General features: G+C 40.2%; 3 protein-coding genes across 4 annotated transcripts; all 3 read left to right on the top strand.

The window, feature by feature from the left end:
* The first annotated feature begins 962 nt into the window (after positions 1-962).
* Positions 963-6718, top strand: LOC139330664 (mpv17-like protein 2). Of its 2 annotated transcripts, none has more exons than XM_070961703.1 (6): positions 963-1045; positions 1939-2173; positions 2659-2820; positions 3438-3514; positions 4387-4515; positions 4789-6718. In XM_070961703.1, exons 2-6 carry the CDS (start codon positions 1984-1986, stop codon positions 4885-4887), a joined length of 657 nt encoding a protein of 218 aa, XP_070817804.1. In that variant the 5' UTR covers positions 963-1045; positions 1939-1983; the 3' UTR covers positions 4888-6718. The 2 variants fall into 2 exon arrangements, with proteins under 2 accessions (XP_070817804.1, XP_070817805.1); XM_070961704.1 differs by having other exon boundaries at positions 984-1168.
* A 784-nt stretch (positions 6719-7502) lies between these two features.
* LOC139330099 (mpv17-like protein 2) lies at positions 7503-10941 on the top strand. The gene is made up of 5 exons (XM_070960833.1): positions 7503-7692; positions 8841-9002; positions 9594-9670; positions 10344-10472; positions 10846-10941. The coding sequence occupies exons 1-5, from the start codon at positions 7503-7505 to the stop codon at positions 10939-10941; spliced, it is 654 nt and encodes a 217-aa protein (XP_070816934.1).
* A 689-nt stretch (positions 10942-11630) lies between these two features.
* cist1 (colon, intestine and stomach enriched 1) lies at positions 11631-19287 on the top strand. Its single transcript, XM_070960453.1, has 4 exons — positions 11631-11771; positions 14337-14651; positions 16101-16255; positions 18278-19287. The coding sequence occupies exons 1-4, from the start codon at positions 11711-11713 to the stop codon at positions 18320-18322; spliced, it is 576 nt and encodes a 191-aa protein (XP_070816554.1). The 5' UTR covers positions 11631-11710; the 3' UTR covers positions 18323-19287.
* The last annotated feature ends 968 nt before the right edge of the window (positions 19288-20255 follow it).

Genomic DNA, 20255 nt, shown 5'->3' with positions numbered 1-20255 from the left:
GTGCCGTCTCGATGAAGTAGGGTCCCAGCAATGTGGTCTCTGTTACAGACCAATGCGGCTCCGTCTGTTCGCGCTGACAGTTGATTCTTCCAGACCAGCAGGGGGCGCTCACACATTTATTGAAGTCTGTGTGTAACGGCTCGTGCGATGAAGTCTGCTTCACTCACACTTGTGTTATGATTTTGTGTATTTATTTATTTATTTATTTATTTATTTATTTATTTATTTATTTATTTATTTATAATTTGTGTTAAAAAAAAAAGTCTGCTTCACTGTGAGTGAGTGCTCTCTCCCGTAATCACAGTGTTTCCTGTCTGTGATGGTGAATGAGCTCAAGTAAGGTTGTTATCAGTCTTAGCACAGATATCAGGTTGTCAAATTAAGGGAGCTAAAGGAAGACAAATATTGACAGATATTAGTATAAACTTCTACTAAACACCGCTCAGAGTCGACTCTGGTCGATTTTTTTTTTGCATGGGGCGTTGAACAAGTAGAGAATAACTGTAAAATTGAATGTATAATTTGGTACACACATGTCACTGTCAGCACTTGTGTTGTGCATATAGATAAGGATAAATGTTTTTGCTACAGGATTTGGATGGAATAAACCTTTAAAACTAGCAGTAGTTCGACAGAAAGTAGTATCTGGGTGACATAAACTTTAAAACCAGAAGTAGTAAGTCACAAAGTAGTATTTGGTTGGATTAAACCTTTTAAACTAGAAGTATTTAGAAAGTGATATTTGGGTGAAATAAACCTTTAAAACTACAAGTATGTAGAAAGTAGGATTTGGGTGGAACAAACCTTTAAAACAAGAAGTATTTAGAAGGTAGGATTTGGGTGGAATAAACCTTTAAAAGTAGAAGTAAAAGTAGTATTTGGGTGAATACTGCATTGGTTGTACTTTTTAAAGATCATCCACGTCGCTAGGTGGTGCTGTCGCGAAAAACTAGGGTCCAGGCAATGCGGTCCTCGGGCTCACTGTGACGGAGTGCTCTGTCCCGTTATCACAGTGTTTCCTGTCCGTGATGGTGTAACATTTCAGGTAAGGTTGTAATCGGTCTTAACACAGCTATCAGCTTGTCAAATTCAGGGAGCCAAAGGGAGCCAAATATCGACGGGAAAGAAAACAAACTTTGGCACAACACCGCTCAGAGTCGACCCACTGGTGCGTTGAAGAAGTCGAGAAATAATTGTAAAATTGAATGTATAATTTGGTACACACATGTCACTGTCAGCGCTTGTGTTGTGCATATAAATAAGAGTATTTTCAGGGCAGGCGAGCGGTTCGGCCTGCTTTAAATTAGCCAGGCAGCCTGATCGCTAGCTAACGGCTAACAGTTAGCCACAGCGCACCGGTTCAACAGGTGCTGAAGGTTTGAACCTTTAAATGTTGTCACTTCCTGTCTGAGATACACAGCAACGTCTTAACCACAAAAAGGTTTTTTCCTCATGTCATCGACGAGACCTCAAGTATAAATAGCTTAATCACCTGCAAAACAAGGAATGTAGTGCACGTGATCAGCTCTTTTTGCAAGGAGGCCAAACATAATTGTTGTCTATAGTTGCTGATCAGGTCAATCTAAGAATCAGAGGGGGTGATATTAACTTTCCAAGGACAGGAAAAGAGCTGTTTTTGTATTTATAATCGAGGAGGATAGAACTAAAGAGAATGAAGGAAGATTTTACCACAAGGCAGTTGCTGTGGTCGTTTTCATTTATTTTACATTTTATGATAAAGTGGTGAAAATTTGATAGTTATTAACTGTTGTACCCGATTCAAATGCTCACCTAGGTTTTATATTATATTCTTAAGTTTGTCAAGGTATTTTGTCATTTAGAGATCCGCTATTGTTTTTGTTTATATTTGTAGATGTTTGAGGTGCAGCTGTCTGTACCTCAGGTGCAATAAAAAAGATTATTTCCTTTCATATTCAGGCTTAGAAGCTTAGAGGACAGCATACCCTCTGTGGTCCAAACATCATGCTTCCCTGGGCAGGTAAAGAGTTTCTGGTTCGAATACAGTTCTTCTGGCGGCCGTTTTTCCAGGGCCGCTACCTGCTGCTCACTAACACCATGAGTGGAGGAAGCATGCTGGCTCTGGGAGACTTCCTGCAGCAGAGCCGGGAGATCCGCAAGGAGCCAGACAGAGTCCGAGACTGGACGAGGACAGGTGAGAGACAGACAGACAGACAGACAGACAGACAGACAGACAGACAGACAGACAGACAGACAGACACAGCCTGTTTGCCTGGTGTTTCATCGGGTACAACAGAGCACATTTCTTACCTCATCCAACAATACCTGTCAATAATGTTGGGTGTGGTCAGAGGTGAAATTCTGGTTTCCAGTCTGGTCCTAAATTACTCTTGAAACTTGACTGAAATAAGATGGAAAATGTTTACAGGAAAAATATAAACTCAGTCCAATACCCCTACAATACAGTACATTGGCCTGTTACTCCTCCTGAATCTCCATTTTCAGTACAAAATAGCAAATTCTAATCTCTCTCTCCAACCTAAAATACATTATACACACATCTCCAGCTTTAATAAAGCACAGTTTTATTTTGGAGAAGATTTGTTCAACGTGTTACAATTTGTGTATGACCGCCTCATTGTCATTCATTCTTTCTTCCTTATTTCTTTCCCCCTAAAGGTTCCATGTTTGCCGTGGGCTGCTCCATGGGTCCACTGCTGCACTACTGGTACAGCTGGTTGGACAAAGTGTTTGTTGGAAAAGCAATGAAAACTGTGGGCAAGAAGGTTCTGGTGGACCAGCTGATCGCCTCACCGACAATCGGCATGTGGTATTTTTTAGGTGAGACGGATTTCAGATTTTATTGATGACATCTTGAGTGTTTGTCAGGGTAAAATAAGAGAAAATAAGACTTTATTCTTCCCATGCCAGAGAGATTCACTAGACTATGTACATCATATACAAAAGAGTATAAATATATTGCCTTGTGAAGACTGGCTCAGTTTCACATTTTTGAATTGCACATGAGTAAAATATGAATAGCAAAATACAGTGTCTTTGTACTGTTGCACTGTAAGAATAAATAAGCTTGCACAGATGTAATAAATTAGTTCTTAACAGAGTCTTAACTGAGTCTTCTTAGCAGATGGAGACAACTTTGTTGTTCCATTCTAGGTTGTTGCTGAGGTGAACACCCAGGCATTTGTCAAGGTGTTAGCACAAAAGCAGTTTCTCTATGACCCTCACACACATGTAAGACTGAGCCAAAAGTCACATTTGGAGATGTGGATGAAGCGTCTGTGAATATCAGATTAGGATGGAGTTCAAAGGTCGTCTGTAGTTTGGTGTACGTGTTAGACATAAATTTGATACTTCCCCAGCCTTTGACCTGATCTGAAGCTGGCTTTGATCAAGTGTGGCGCTGACGCACATCTGACGTACAACTCTGTTTATTGCAGGTATGGGTCTCACAGAGGGACACACTTTAACCGAAGGCTTGGTAGAGTTTAAAGACAAGTTCTGGGAATTTTATAAGGCAAGTAAAACTGTCAGGGTCTGACCCTCCAGATCACTGCACATGTTGGCACAGTTACATCACAAGCTCTTTGTTCTTAACCAGAGGCATGACGTTAAGTTCACAGCTTGTTGCATTTCTAATTGCATCTTAAAATGAACATGTGTCTCTTGTCTGTGCTTCTGGTCTTTGGTGTTCATATAAAACATACTGAGAAAAAGCTGAATGTGCATTTTGTTCTGTTCAGCTTTTCCAGATATGAAGGACTAAATTTCCTACATTCAACCCATAATCCTTTGTGTTTTAGGGTCAGATCTGCTTGAGAGTTTAAAGAAGAACATTATAAAACCTACTAATAGACGGTGCATCACTTTTCATGCATTAGTTCATCTAGGGTTGGCCAGTATCACAGCATAAACTGTGTACCTGTAGAAGTGTGCCTGTAGAGTGCTTTCCACTCTTCCGCTGACATTGCAAATGCGCCCAAACACATGAAGCATTGATATCAACAGACAGTCATCTTTACAGTCCTCCTCCTGCATGTTCTACCCAGGTACAACCCCTCGCCTAAACCAGAGTATTTCCAGTCAGTGACATTATTCAGTATATAGAGAAAAAGAACATTTCAGGGCATTTCAAACACTCTTGGGGGCCCTCTGGTGGCCGCAGGGGCCTTGAACAGGGACTTATTTGGCTTGTACATTGATTTGTAAAAACAAATCTTGGTTGACGTGAGAGTAACAGAAACAGTGTTCGTGGTGTTTGTCTGCTGTTGATCTCCCAGCCTGCCCAGCAGACAGAGCAAACTTCTCCTCATCCAACATCTCTTAATGGTCTTTGCACTGGGTAATCCGTGCAGTTTTCAGTTTGCTAATCTGTGTTCTTTCCTGCAGGCTGACTGGTGCGTTTGGCCTGCTGCTCAGATGGTCAACTTCTACTTCCTCTCACCCAAATTCCGCGTTGTGTACATCAACTTTATCACGTTAGGATGGGACGTCTACCTGTCCTACCTCAAACACAGAGTAAGTCAGCCACACGGAGATTAAAGGGACTTCCTGTATTTTTACTTCTTATGAAGAGAACGTATGTTTTTTTTTTGGTCTTTTTTGTGTTTTATATGCTTTAAAGTTAAAATTACAACAACATAAAAATACACACACAGTACGTCAACACACATCAATTCTGTTCTTATGTTGTTTATTGTGTCTGTCAGAGTTTGCATTTGCTCTGTAGTTAAAAAAGTGAAGTGATATTGATTTCATGGATGTGTTTGCTGGTTTCTGTTGCACTGACAGGACAAAAACCACCCCACTGTGGTGGCATCAGACAGCAGTGCTGTGGATGTACCTCAGGAAGCGCTCTCACCCTCCAAACCTCTGGAGGAGAAAGCTTAGAGATCGAGTTCATGTTCAGCTGTGAAGTCGGTCACTGGAGGCAAAAGAACGTTTTGCTGCTTTTATATGTTCGGACTTGTTTTCCGCCTTTGGAAAATGTTTCGGGACAGTTTATTTCAGGTTGCTGATGATGGGATGGACTTTTGCCTTCAACAAACGTCTGTGTCTGAACTCAGAGAAGCTGTGGATGTTTGAGTTGAAGTGCTGGAACACTTTTCCCTTCATATCTGTAGAGTTTTAATGTGTCTCTGTCCAGATTGTCTGTCTGTGTCAAAATGATATGCACTCCTGTGCGAGCGTTCAGGGACGAAAAGCTGTTTCACTGCCTGTCATGCTCATACCTCTGACGGTGGTAGTTTTAGGCACGAGAGGAGCTGCTGCTGTTCACATGACATTCAGCAATACTACTTAACACACAGTTGGTTTCCAAAACTTTGTTCCAAAACAAAAAAAGCATCTTTGTTGTGTTGTTGCACTAACTGTCCAAAATCTAAGTGAAAGTTCTTTTATTTCTGTCCCATGTTTTGTTTCTGCTTTGACATAAAATAATCATTATTGATGAAAAACAGCTTCTCAAACAGCTGCTGTTTTTTATTCCTGTCATTTTAACCTTTGGAAACTTTGCCTTAATATGTAGACGAGTGCTACGCTGTTTTCATGCCAAATGATCTCGTCTTCTCATTATTCCTTTGAGGTACCTATTAAAACAATGCATGATAAGATCGTCTATATCTTCATGATTTCAAATGTAATCCTGAATTGTACTTCGAAACTTGATTCCTGATACACTGTGAAATTCTTTTATTTTCAAACAAGTTTTACACTCGTGATTGCAAATCTGTTTTAAGGAACTGTACTGTACTGTATATCTACAGCAAGTAAGTTATGATTGAATACTTAGTTTTACTTTTCTTAGTTTTGGCAGTTCAAGTGATAAATCTATTTATGCAATCAGAAAAAGATAACATAAGATGCATAAGTGGTGTCAGCATGAAAGCAGAAATCTGTACTAGAGAAATATAGAATGTGTATATTTATACAAATAATACATTTTGCTGCTACTGTGTTCACATCATAACAGATTCACAAGTATGATCTGGCAAAAATGCATAATTAGCAACACTAATGTGTGTGAAGTTCATTTAAAAAGGCATACATACAGTTTTTTTTTTTTTATTTTGACTTTCTGTAAAACCCTGATTCCAAAAAAGTTGGGACTGTGTGAAACAAATGACAGCAGAAAACAATCATTTTCAAACAAACTGTTTACCGACAGCAGTTTTCTGAAATGTTCCTGAGTCCATGTAGTAGTGTTATTTATTCATACAATCATGTGTTCACAAAGTGGTGAACCTCTCTCCATCCTTGCTTGTGAATGACTGAGTCTGTCCAGGATGCCCCTTTCATACCCAGTCATGATACTATCACCTGTTACCAATGAACCTGTTTACCTGTGGAATGTTCCAAACAGGTGGTTTTGGAGCATTCCACATCTTTCCCAGTCTTTAGCTGCTCCTGTCCCAACTTGTTTGCGTATATGTTGAAAAGGATTAGTGAATGATCACACTCTGTTCTGTGTAAGTTTTACATAGGATCTCATCTTTTTTGGAACTGGGGTAATTTTAAAAAGTAATGTTATTGTTTTTACTGAATTTTTGTATCAGCGTAATTTAAGAAACACATGACAAGAAAACGAAATGCCATGAAATTTGTCAAATCTAATAAAATTTAACAGAAAATTGATTTCAAAGTTTGTGATGACTTTCTTGTAGTACCCTGTATCTCATTATACATTTTGCTTGATGGAAAACATACAGTAGTCTTTCTTTTTTACCCAGAATACTAAAGTTTGGACATGCAGAGAATAAATATGACATTGTGTCGTGTTAAAAATGACTGAGAAATAGTTCAAATTTATGCATATGTATATATTGTCTCCAGCTACATGGTCAGGGCAGCTGAGTTGTTAGCTTTAAATGATCCAGACAGCCTTGCTAACAGCTAACATTTAGCTAGAGTAGCACCAGGTCAAGGAGCTGGGAGGTATGATTGCATGAGCTTTATGTACCTGTGTCAACTGCAAATTTACCAGTAACCTAAAAAGCTTTATTCTTCCTTTCACAGGGGAGATGATAAATGTAAATAGCTTCATCAAAAGCCTTTAATATACATGATTAGCTGGCCATGCAACAACCTATATTTAAAGTGTATTCACTAAGACAGGTCAGTGAACGCAGGAGCTCCATCAAAAGAGGACAAATAAAACAGCCAGGAGTCAGAAATGTCTGGGAGAAGATACACTGCTGGATTGTTCTTTTATTACAATTGATCAGGTCAGTTGATACTAACTTGCTCAGGAAATGAAAAGAGATTTTGTGCATTTGCAATCTATTGACACTATTTATTTATTCACACTATAAATAGTCATTTTATGATGATTTTTGTGCCTGGGAGATGTTTGGTTTGCTTTAATTTGGTGTTTCAAAGGTGTGGTCATCTGTGTCTCTAGCTCTCACTGGAGCTCTCATGATGAGGAATCTGCCTTTTTTAGACCTCATAAGAGAGACAGAGAGCAATTTTTCAGATGACAGCATACTCCCTCTGGTCCAAATGTCATGATTCCCAAGGTAGGTAAAGAGTTTCTGGCCTGGATACAGTTCTTCTTGTGGCCATTATTCCAGGGCCACTACCTGCTGCTCACCAACACCATGAGTGGAGGAGGCCTGCTGGCTTTGGGAGACTTCCTGCAGCAGAGCCGGGAGATCCGCAAGGAGCCAGACAGAGTCCGAAACTGGAAGAGGACAGGTGAGGCAAAGAGAGAGAAAAGTTGAGACTGGATGTCACTCATGAGGGGCAAAACCAGACACAAACCAAGGTACAGATAGGTGAGGGAGTGCGGTCCCAATGACAGACTGGTCGGACTTCACTATCCACTGTGGAACAATGCGGTCAAAGTTGTTGTAGCATCCATACCAGACAGTGATGAAGCTGGTCTGGACACTCTTGATGGCTCCATTGATGCACTGATGTCTCTTGATGCCTCCATTAAGGGCCAAGGCTGAGTGTAGTGGCTGTGGAGGTGGTGTGGAGGTTCCGGATGTGCACCGTGTGGGGTCTCTGTGAGATACTCCAGGATCCAGTAACAAGATCAGGGGGCCCAACTTTCATACCAGCTTCCAGGGAATGATTGTGTTGACTGCTGAACTGAAATCAACAAACAGATTTTGCTATCAAGGTGTGACAAGGTTAGGTGGACGATCGCGGAAATGGCATCTTCTTTGGACCCGTTTGGACAATATGCAAACTGGAAGGGGGTTTGATTTGACCCATGACTAGCCTCTCAAAGCACTTCATTGCAATTGCTGTGAGGACTGGTGGACTTGTCATTCATGGGTTCATGGATGGGCGCCACTGTCACAGGTGTTTGACACAATTGGCTTGTCATCAGTGTTGGCCTGCAAGCCCTGCCACATGCTCTGCGTCATTTGTTTAGCTGACACTGGATTGATCCCCTGATGGACCAGGACAGGTATATGGAGCAACTTCCCATTTTCAAGCTGTCTCAAATGGTTGTAGACGTAGCCATGGACGCTGTCAAGCCACATTTTAGTTGTCATTGTTTTATTTCTTTTCTGATGAGATGTTTTTGTAAGCCCATTATGGGCTTTTGTTGATCTCCAGTGGTTCAACTTGTCACCTTGGTACAGTGATGTGCAGGTGTACTCCAAGACTCTGTGACAGCACAGAAAGACATTGCTTTTCAGCCTGGTTGCTCTTTAAGTTTCACCAGCATAACCCATTTTTAAGCCTTTAATGTGTAATGTTTTAGTAAAGAAGGATAAAAAAAGGTTTAAAAGAAAAATCTAAATGTCCATAAATACAAACTGTGTTATATATTAGATGACCACCGCATTGCCATTCATCCTTTTCCCCTTGTTTCTTTGACCTTAAAGGTTGCATGCTTGTGGTGGGCTCCTCCATAAGTCTACTGCTGCACTACTGGTACAGCTGGCTAGACAGAGTGTTTGTTGGAAAAGCAATAGACACTGTGGGCATGAAGGTTCTGGTGGATCAGCTGATCGCCTCACCGACAATTGGGATGTGGTATTTTTTAGGTAAGAAAGATTTCAGATTTTATTGACACTAAGCAGTCTGTGTCCTTCCTTTCTGAGTACACATATACACACATCAACATTGGTCAAGGTGTTAGCACATAAGCGGTTTTTCTAAGACACACACTTCTGGGGCCGTTACATAGACTTACGTTCATTTCCCGGAGACTTATCCTAAGCATAACCACTAATTGCCTGACCTTAACCCAGTGCTTTAGCCTATAATTTTGCAATTTACGTTATGGGACTAATGCTTTGTCCCCATGAGGAAGACATCCCCACAATGTGACTATGTAAACAAATTTATGTCCCCACAACATGAATAATACATGTCCACGCACACATGAGACTGAGCCAAAGGTCATATTTTAAGACGTGGGTGAGGTAAGACAAAAGCCAATGTACGTCAATATCAGAGGTGGATGGATGTCAAAGGTCGTCCGTAAAGAGTTTGGATTTGACTGATGGTTTTGTTGTGACCGTCAGTCGTGTTTCATAAGAGTTGGACACTCCTCCAGCCTCTGACCTTATCTGAAGTTGGTTTTGATGAAGTGTGGTGCTGACGCACGTCTGATGTGTGACTCTTTATTGCAGGTATGGGTCTCATGGAGGGACACACTTTATCCGAAGGCTTGGTAGAGTTTAAAGACAAGTTCTGGGAATTTTATATGGCAAGTAAAACTGCTAGGGTCTGACCCTCCAGATCTGGAGCAGCAGATCACTGCACATGAACTCACTTATTACATCACAAATTCTTTGCTCTTTGTGAGATGTGAAATTAACTTCACACCTTTTTGCATTTCTAACTGCAACTTAAAATGCTTGTGTGTTTTTTTTTTGTCTGTGTTTCTGTTCTTTGCTTGTGTCTTCTGTTCATACTGAGAAAAAGCTGAATGTGAACATCAGTCCTGACCTCATTTTGTTCTGTTCAGCTTTCCCAGACGTGAAGGACAAAATTTCCTACATTCTACCCACAATCCTTTGTGTTTTAGGGACTAATCACTGCAGCTATTCGCTGCCCCAAGAGCTCAAACGGCATGTTAGCAAGCTGACATTAACATTTAGCTCAAAGTATGGCTGTGCTTAAGTACAGCCTCACAGAGCTGCTAGCATGGCTGCAGACTTGCAGTCAGTTTTGTAGATACAAATCATTGCCAGCTGAAACTGACAAAAATACAGTCCCACCAGTGGCAGCCAGTGGTCACTGGTGTTTGGCTGCTGTTGATTTCCCAGTCTGCTCAGCAGACGGAGCAGACTTCCCTCCTCGTCTAGCGTTTTTGAATGGTCTTTGCACTGGGTTATCTGTGCAGCTTTCAGTATGCTAATATGTGTTCTTCCCTGCAGGTGGACTGGTGTGTTTGGCCTCCTGCTCAGATAGTCAACTTCTATTTCCTCTCACCCAAATTCCGCGTTGTGTACATCAACATTATCAGTTTAGGGTGGGACACCTACCTGTCCTACCTCAAACACAGAGTAAGTCAGCCACACAGGAGATTGAAGGGACATTACTTTAGGTGTATTTCTAATTGTGCTTAAGTGGCCACAGGTTCTTTTTATTTTTTATGATCATTTTTAAATTGTAGTCAGATTTTTTTTGTTAATTGTATAAGTATTAAGATGGCTTAGAAGCCCATGAAACCTTAAAGCTGTTTAGTGGTCATACAATAAGTAAAAAAAAAACAATCCAGGAAGCAGAATGTCCCTGTAATCTCTTTAAACTCTTCTCCACCAATACTCTGTTTATGCTTTTCATTGTGCCTGTCAGAGTTTTTTGATTTCTCAGTGCTTTAATAAGTGCAGTGGTATTGATTATAATGATGTGTGTTGGTTTCTGTTGCATTGACAGGACAACAGCCACCCCACTGTGGTGGTATCAGACAGCACTGCTGTGGATATACAGCAGCAAGTGCTGCCTCCCTCCCTCCAAACGAATCATTATTGATGATTATCACTGTGATGACATATCACTTTGACCTGCATATGCTTTGCCTTAATAAGTAGACCAGTGCTATGCATGCCAAATAATATCCTGTCTTTATTGCATTATTGTGATTATTATTAAATATAAGATTTTCTTTCTTTTCATCATTTCAATTTTAATCCTTAACTGTAAGTGTAAACTTGAGTCCTGAGAAAAGATGTAAAATAAATTTGTTTTCAAACTGTGCAGTAGTTTTACACTTAAGGTATGCACTGTACTGTATATGAATGTACAGCGATGAATGTATGATTGAATAAAGACACAGCATAAATGGTGTGAGGATGAAAGCAGAAATCTGTGGAGCTATATATGTAAATGTGTGTGTGTGTGTGTGTGTGTGTGTGTGTGTGTGTGTGTGTGTGTGTGTGTGTGTGTGTGTGTGTGTGTGTGTGTGTGTCTAAATAATATAACAACATTTAACAGAAAATGTGCTTTTTAAGTATCTGTGTTATTTCAATGTGTTGAAGTAAGTTTAGAAATACAAACGTGAGCTGTAGCTGCATGCTGAATAACAGCAGGGAATGAGCTACAATCAAATCCAGAGCCATGTTCAAACATTGACTTACCAGCCTGGAGGATTGGTTAATCGATGTGCTCTAAACTGCACCAACCCACAGTTCAGAGCACTCCTCCTCAGGCACTCCACACATCCTGCTGTCAAGGATGTAGCCTGTGTATGAGCGTGTGTTTGAAATGTTGCTGATATGACTGCCAGCCTTTTCCTCTCAGCATGCCTGCAGCGATGCACCTCACCGCGCTGGTGTCCCTGTTTGCAGTCATGGTTTATACTAGTAAGTCCACATTTCACATTTTTACCTGTTAAACTACTGTCAAACTTGTTTAAGAATTTGCCTGAACGTTATGCTGAAGTCTTAGACGGATGCAAAGTTATGCAAATAGGAAACTTCCTGCAGTGAGAGGGAGGTTCAGCAGCTTTATCCGAGGTAAGTTTGGTGTAGGTTTATTTCTCAGTTTGCACGGAAACATTGTCTTCAGTAGACTTTTAAAGCCTACAACAGCAGTAGCTAGTAATATCTTTGGCCAAGATTGCATTAAAAGTTGGACAAGCCTTGTAGTAACAAAGAAACCTTCAAGTTGTATACAGAGGAATGCAAAAGTTTGGGTACACTGGTCAAAGTTTCTGTTACTATGAATAGCTAACCAAGTGAAAGATGACCTACTCACTTATCTGTCTTATTAATAGTAACAGAAATGTTCCCATGTCACTGTATTCATGTATTATACAGCTTGTTAAAGTGAAGTATGCACTGTAAAGTAAATGGGATGGTAAAGTAAATGGGAAGGTCGTGTTTGGGTGGAAACTTAAGCAAATATTTAATCAGTGAAAGTGATCCTGAGCTGAATGCGTCTGCTATTGCTGCAAAGACTTTTATGCACACACTCATTCACAATGCCAGCTGACAGCCAGATATTTGCCTGCAGCTCCAGTAAACACAAATCTTTACCTGACCTGACGTACCTTTTCCTAATTCAGCTTTATTAACTACTCAGCCTCATCTGAACCTCAAACTTCATTAATCAACTAAACCATCTCACCAAGGTCCATTTAGAAGCTGTTATGGAGCTCATTTATGTTAAGTTGAGATTCAACACTCATTCTTGCCCAAGAAAAAGCAGTTCCAAGTTAAATTTAGGGAAATAAAGTCAATAAAGTCTGGTTTGTTTATTTTCCCTCCATAAATCATATTCATTTAACTTAGCTTCACTCCATATATATTCCCTTGGTCATCCACATGGAGCTAAGTTTACTTACGATACTGCTGGGTAGCTTGGGTGTTTCCCTGTGTCATGGTGTGAAAAGTATAAAATATTAGAGAAAAATGTTCCATATGCCGCTTATCCCTTTTGGGGTCGCCTGCCGATCACAGGGCAACATATATACACAAACAACCATTCACGCTCACACTCACACCTAGGGGCAATTTAGAGTCACCAATTAACCTAAAGAGCATGTTTTTGGTCTGTGGGAGGAAGCCGGAGTATCCGGAGAGAACCCACGCATGCATGGGAAGAACGTGCAAACTTCACACAAAAAGGCCCGACCCGGGAATCGAACTGGCGACCTTCTTGCTGTGAGGCACACGCACTACCTGCTGCTCCACCGTGCAGCTAGAGAAGAATGTTTTATCCTCAAATGTTTTTTAGTCATGTTCCTATCCCTAGTTTGCCTTCATCATGAAATGCCAATGTATTTAAGACACAGAGGCAAGCATCCAGTTTTTCTACAAATATAGAGTATATCTGGTGATCTTTGAAAAACACCTCACCTCAGACTCCTCTAACAACCTGAATGTTAAAATATTCTGTCCACTGCACAATAAAAAAGATGTTTCTCCAGCTGTGACTCTGCTTCCTAATCTAAAGAAAGATGGTAGTTGAATTTGACGAATCTTCCTGCTTGATTTCTATAAAGTGAACCAAATTAAAACTGCACGTTAGCTATACTGATGTACATTAATGTTTCTTAACATCTTAGATTTTCATACAAAATAATGCGCTCATATTTTGCTTGTGTTTTACAACTAAAGAGGAACATATGTCATTTCCTCAGACCTGGATTAGGAAACACGGTTTCTACTTTAGAGACAGGTTAAAAATATTTTTTTACTGTAAGTGGTGTTAAATGACCCTCTTCGCAGTGGCAGCCTGTCATTATTTACAGGAACTACAGGAACTACAAGAACTACAGGTACTACAAGAACTACAGGAACTGAGAGCTTCTGCTTACACAATTTTGTTAGTTTGGTGCACTAAGATTCAACTGTAACTATAAAAAACTGTAACTAACTGCGTCTTTTCTGACCAAGCAGAAAGGTCTTCTAGAAAACAAGATGAGAAAAAAGTACATTTAAATTAAAATATTTCAATGTTAATGTTCAATATACATGAATTCCCATTTTTCCTAAAGATGATTAAATATTGTCTCGGTTGTCATATGGTGCCTTCGATGCTTAGTGCTTTAAGACCTACAGCTTCTGTCACAGTTATAAACAGTAGTAGTTGTAAACACTGCTAATGGCGATATGTAAGTTAATATAAATATATTTACTCAAGTACTGTATTTAAGTGCAAATTTGAGGTATGTGAACTTTTCATTTAATGCAACTTTTTATTTCTTCTCCACTATATTTTCATAGTTAATTACTATACTTAAATATCTACAGCAGAAAAATGCAACATATACATTAATGCCTCAGTAATATTAATACAAAACATTATGTGTAATAGTAAAACACTGACAGCAACCATTTTACTGCAAATGAGTAGAATACTTTGAGCACATTTTGCTTATACTATTTATATACATTGAATAAGATCTGGTTGTTCCTTTCTAGGTGCCACCACTTCCGCTACAGCTCAACAGGTGACCACAAGCCCTGCACAGCCCAGCAGTTTGCCTGTGACAAAGAAAAATGGTGTCAGTTTAACCACTGTGACAACCACCAACAACAGACAGCAGCCTCCAGCAACAACACACCAAGTTTCCACTGCAGTCACTTTTGGAAAAGTGTCATCATCGCCACTGCCCTCAACTTCACCACCTCAGACTACAGTGACCAACCAGACGTCCAATGAGACAGTTTCCCATGGACCGACACTCTCACCAGGATCAGAAACACCAAACACCACTGTAAACACGACCAACCCAGGTCAGAGTACTGTCAGAGCTGAGGGTTTCTTTATTCTGAATTAGAGAATAGTAATTAAATCCACAGAGCTACACCAACTAAAATCCTTGGACATTTTCACACAGAAATGTTTCTTGACACAGAAATTGTTGTTTTTTCTGTAGTGAAATAGTTCAGTTCAAGAGCATGGACTGCAGGAAACAATGGATGTATAGTCTCTGTGCATCTTGGCAGTGCCTGACTCCACCAAACTCCCTGATACAAAACTGGGCAACGAGGTGAAGCTGAGACGGGGCAAATGAGGCTTGGTTGCTGAGACCTTGCAGTTAGCTGTCACTCAAAGCAGCCTAACTATGCATAATATTAAGATTTTATACAATTTAAACAAGTGAGTTATATAAAAATTCATCCCCTCTCAAAGTAGCTTTCAAGACCAAACCTGTTTTTTGAACAAGGCTGCAAACATTATTTACTTTGTATCTGTTTTAAATTTGCCAGCTTAGTATGGGGGTCTATGGGGACTGACTTGTTTTAGGAGCCAGCCTCAATTGGCCTTTCAAGGAATTGCATGTTGAAGCTGTGCTGGCTTCATTTTTCAGCTCTGGAGGTTGCCACTTGTGCAAGAGTTTCATTCAGCAGTAAAATAACAGGTTAATTTGTTTTTATTTACCTTAAAGCTGCATGGACCAATTTTAGCCACTAGGAGGCAGACGATCTTATAAGCTGCCAAAACAGATATGAAAACTATACAATCTTACGAGAAAAGAATGTATTTAATTTTCTGCTCTCACTTAATATTTTTACTGAAAGCAATTGTGAAACTGTCAAAACACAGTTGGACAGCAAATACAATGCTAGTGAATACAAATTAGGCTATAGACCATCAAATGTGTTAGGTTAGATTGTCACTCATGCCTTAAGTCCCAGTAGAAAGTACAACACAGTAATTAATGTAGCAGACATATGCACAAAGTCCACAACAGTTAAAATAAAACGAGTGAAATACACAAAACTTAGGCCAACAGTAAATCAGCACTCACTATAACAGAGTGTTCTATTATCAACACATTAGCCTCAGTGGCTAGTTGGTTAGCAGTAAACTGATTGCAGGAAACTAAATTCTATTAAATCATTCACAGCTGTAATAAAATAGTACCTCTCCAACAAGGGTATTAGGAATAGGAAATGTCAGTGTTAGTTTGGCCACACATGAAGTAAAATGGAGGATGCAACTATGTTAGTTAACCTGCTATGGAACTTTGCTAGTTGTTGGCATAGCAACAGTATCCTGAACCGAAGCCAGGTACCGGTGACAGAATAGATTGACTGTCATACATTTTGCACCTGAGGTCTCTCTGCTGGCACATTTACACCTGAAATTATTTTCTTTTCAAATTCCTCAGAAATGTAGTTTATCCAGTTTGTAGAGTAGTTTGGAAGCTAACTTTTTTTTGTTTGTCTCACCCTCAGGTTCTTCACAAAAAGGTGACTTGATAGAAAATCCCGGCCTTGTGGCCATCCTTTGCATCTTCTGCATCGTTTTGGCCCTTGTGCTGGTGGTTGTCACCATAAAATGTATTAGATCATCGAGGTCCAACTTCGAGAGGCTTGAAGATGTGCCGATGGTGAGTTTGACAACAGCAACCTGATGTTTTGACAGATTTTAAACTGGTTATCACAACTTTAAAGAGATTTTATATTTTTTATCAGCCAAAGTGTATCCAATTTTTATGAAACTGGGTACACAAGACATTTGAATGCTAATTAGCATTAATACCGCTAAGCTAACACACTACTTTAAGATGGCGAACATGGTTAACATCATACCTCCTAAACATTAGCACATTTGCATTGTCATTGTGAGCATGTTAGCATACTGATGCTAACATTTATGTCAAAGTATCGCTGTGACTAAGTACAGCTCGACAGAGTGGCTAGCATCGCTGTAGACACTTAGTCTTGTTTTAAATTTGATGCAATTTTCCTAAAATAGATTCCCAAATTCTAGTAGACATGACATTTGGACATGACACAAACTTCTGTAACTCTTGAGCATTTTATGCAGTTGTTACCACATTTAGATGAGACATGCACATATCATCTCCAAGTGAAGATGGAAGTTAACAAATAGATTGTATGAGACTGATGATATGACAACAACATAGTGTGGTTCTGTCTTGTGTGTTCAAGCTCCCTGATATTTCCACTAGCAGGGGCAATCTTTACTGCGAGAAGAACATGATTGCAAGGTGAACGAGGTGTGACTCCGGCAGTGGCATGATGTCTTGTTCCACAGGGAATTGAACTGTCAACCCTGGCAGCGTGTCAGGGTTTTCAACTGCCATGCATCATTTTCTTCCTTTTCCCTTCAGCAGAGAGCACAGTGGTTTGCTGCTCTCTCTCTCTCTCTCTCTCTCTCTCTCTCTCTCTCTCTCTCTCTCTCTCTCTCTCTCTCTCTCTCTCTCTCTCTTTTTTTCAACACAAACAGGAAGCTTGACTGGATTATCAGTGTGTGAAAAGGTGTCAGAAACAGGACAGTGTATGGTGAACATGTCAAGACTAAGCACTTTGTACAGAAATGAAAGCTTATCATCACACTCCATCAGTGTGTCAGCAGGTGTTCAGACTCTCAGTATTGTGGACTTTTTGGAAGTCATTTCAGGTGAAAATTAAACCAAGCTTCAGGTCTCCGCCATGACTGTAAATCTTTATTGCCATTATACTGTAGTTGCTGTAAAGAGATTCCAGGATGTCGTGTTGGATTAAGGTAGGAGTGTACCGTATATAAGCATACACAGCAGCACGTACAGCACATGTCCAACAACATAGAGGTCCAAACACACAAACAGCTCATTGTGCAAACTGCAGGTGATGATGAGCAGATAACTTAGAGGTTAAGATAGAGGTTAGATAACTTAAGGGACAGGTCTATATACTGTATTTTAAAAGGCAACTGCTAAGTGAAAACCTTTATATTTCCTGTACTGTATGTGGAGCTTCCAGACATAATCAAATAGACCTTCACATTGAACCCAATTTTAACATTCACTAATGGACAGATATTCATTTGTGGTGGTGACCAACAGCTTCTATCAGTCACTTGGCTGTTAAACTACAGTGGCTCTGTGGTATAAGAGCAGCAGGGCTGGAAACAGGTGTGGAGGTGGGACGGGACTTCAGGTGACTGCAGAGCAGGGGGAAGGGGCTGGAAGTGGGTGTGAGAGAGGAGAATAAGCCTAAGGGCATCTGGTGGACAGCTGGGGGGTGGCAGGTCTGTGGGGTCAAAGGAAAGGACATGACCTGTGAGAAGTGAGCAGGTGCTGGGGTCAGGGACAGAGAGGGGGGCAGTGCAGAGGGCTGGGGATGAGAGAGGGTGGCTGAAGTGAGGGACTGAGGACTGAGGCAGATTTTGTGACAGCTGCAGCATCACTTCCTGTTTCTGCATTGCAGCTCGTTGGCATTTTTGTATCTGTCAATCCTACTTTTTTCAAGAGTGTTTACAGGGTTAGAAGGGACATCTTGGCACACTAGTCGACACTAGTAACACTTGTCATTCATACAGACATTTAACACCACACTGGATGCAGTTTATAATGACAATTATTTGTTCTTTTCAACCACTTTTCTATCTCGTTTCATTTCTCCAGGGCAAAGTGAGCGAGGATTCTCCGTTCGCCCACTACTCAAAATGACAGAGGAGACTTCATTTGAGACTGAGGTCCAGGAGGAGTCCAACTGATGTTTCTGAGCAGAGAAAAACACAGAAATGTTGTCCACTCTGGCAGTGGCAAGAAAAAGACAAGTTTAATGTTAGTCTCCCATGCTCTTATTTCTTCACATAGCACTTTTGTCAATGGCCTTGGAGTATTTCTGCCTCGCTTGTGACCCCTGACCTGCTTATTTGGCTGCTTTGAATCCCACTGATTTAGACTCTGACACTTAATCAATTCTTCCTCCTTCATTCAAAAAGAGAATCAGCCTTAAATGCACAAATGTAATGTAATGTCCAATGTCCAATTCGTAATTACACTCTTACATGTAACAAGAGATGTTATAAGAATACAGACCATTTTAAGTTTCCAGAATGATTTGGGGGTTTGTGTTCTCAGCAGTGCACAGGAAGATATATTTCCAGTATTATCTGCATGTACACTGGCCTCTTGGGGCAACTGGAATGTATGTGTGAAGTATAATTTGTATAATGTCATTTATTTCCACGTGTGACATATAAATAGAATGTCTTTCCTGGCCTGAGACCTCCAGTGTTCAAAGTCAAAGTCAAAACTGTTTTCTCTGTGCAGATCTTCTAACATATAAGGTAGACTCACTCAAACAAATCTGTGAGGCAAAGCTGCTCTCATTCATTAATTTTCATTCTCTTAACCTCTAACAGACAGCTCAGTCGTTGATGACTGAGAGGCACAGCCTTCTTCAGATCAAGAATAACATATCCAAACTACTTTCATACTACTTTCAGCAAAGTAATTTTGATGCACTATAACGCATTTACACTCAAGGATTGTTGCAAATCCATATTTTTAAAATGTGGGTGATCATCATATAACCTGGTCTCTTCTGGGTCCATTATCCATTTCCTGTCAGACAGATGTAAAGTGAAAATTTGTGACATTTTCAATAAAATAAATTGAATAGTCCCAAAATTCTTAATTTTGTTGTATTTTTGTGATCCCTGCACACACAAGCTGTCAATTTAATCATGTCTGTCTTGTAAAAGACATTATGTATCTCAAAGAAATTGGTTAAAGGATGATTCTAAACAAATGACTAATCAACATGGAGTGGGTTACATATTAATACGTAATAAGACAATAATTAATATATCAGCAATAATAATCCCTTTAACAGGATGTACAACAATGTATTCTGCATAATGAGTAGATGATAGATATTAAAGGTGTAGATAGTGACGTCAGGAAAAAAACAAAAAAAATGACTAACTGTGAAAAATATGCAGGCAAACAAACAATCATGAGTAGACTAACTGCAGATAAGCCTGTGACCTCAATAAATGATAGATAAGCAGGCAAACACAAACTTGTATGTGCGTGCGTGCGTGCGTGCGTGCGTGTGTGTGTGTGCGTGTGTGTGTGTGTGTGTGTGTGTGTGTGTGTGTGTGTGTGTGTGTGTGTGTGTGTGTTTGTGTGTGTGTGTGTGTCTTTCACAACCAGACAAATGTTGAGCAGTACACACATACAGGGCTCGTGGTTGCTGTTGTAAAGTTGTTTACGTCCCACAGCTACACTTCCTGTCATGTGATCCGGTCGTCGACGTCACAGTGACGGCCGGGCATGCAGCGTTGCATGTTTCAGAGTCTAACTAAGTAACACACCCGCAACAATAAAAATGGGCAACAGTGATAAGTTGAGCAACATGACCTGACTGAAAGCTCCAACAGCTTTTTTCCTGCAAGGAAAAAAGGGCAAACAAAGAAACTACGAGAGGAGAAGGCCGGTCGCTGCGGTAAGTTTAAATGAGTCTTTATAATTAAGTCTCCATGGTTCAAACCCGTGATACTACGGTTAATGCGCCCAGAAATCGGCCGATGTGTTTAATATGTACATGTTTCCCATGACAAAACAAATGTGAAAGCTGAGGGGCTGGAAA

The sequence above is a fragment of the Chaetodon trifascialis genome, chromosome 4 (genome assembly GCF_039877785.1).
Source record: "Chaetodon trifascialis isolate fChaTrf1 chromosome 4, fChaTrf1.hap1, whole genome shotgun sequence".
NCBI lineage: Eukaryota > Metazoa > Chordata > Actinopteri > Chaetodontiformes > Chaetodontidae > Chaetodon > Chaetodon trifascialis.
The sequence above is the reverse complement of the archived record's forward strand: the minus strand, read 5'-3'. Positions and strand labels throughout refer to the sequence as shown.

Coding starts and splice junctions, on each gene's coding strand:
- cist1 (XM_070960453.1), top strand. CDS start 11,711: ATGCCTGCAGCGATGCACCTCACCGCGCTGGTGTCCCTGTTTGCAGTC. Junction 11,772..14,336: donor TGCAGTCATGGTTTATACTA/GTAAGTCCACAT, acceptor GTTCCTTTCTAG/GTGCCACCACTTCCGCTACA. Junction 16,256..18,277: donor GGCTTGAAGATGTGCCGATG/GTGAGTTTGACA, acceptor TCATTTCTCCAG/GGCAAAGTGAGCGAGGATTC.
- LOC139330099 (XM_070960833.1), top strand. CDS start 7,503: ATGATTCCCAAGGTAGGTAAAGAGTTTCTGGCCTGGATACAGTTCTTC. Junction 7,693..8,840: donor CCGAAACTGGAAGAGGACAG/GTGAGGCAAAGA, acceptor TTGACCTTAAAG/GTTGCATGCTTGTGGTGGGC. Junction 9,671..10,343: donor AGTTCTGGGAATTTTATATG/GCAAGTAAAACT, acceptor TCTTCCCTGCAG/GTGGACTGGTGTGTTTGGCC.
- LOC139330664 (XM_070961703.1), top strand. CDS start 1,984: ATGCTTCCCTGGGCAGGTAAAGAGTTTCTGGTTCGAATACAGTTCTTC. Junction 2,821..3,437: donor CGGCATGTGGTATTTTTTAG/GTGAGACGGATT, acceptor TGTTTATTGCAG/GTATGGGTCTCACAGAGGGA. Junction 3,515..4,386: donor AGTTCTGGGAATTTTATAAG/GCAAGTAAAACT, acceptor TCTTTCCTGCAG/GCTGACTGGTGCGTTTGGCC.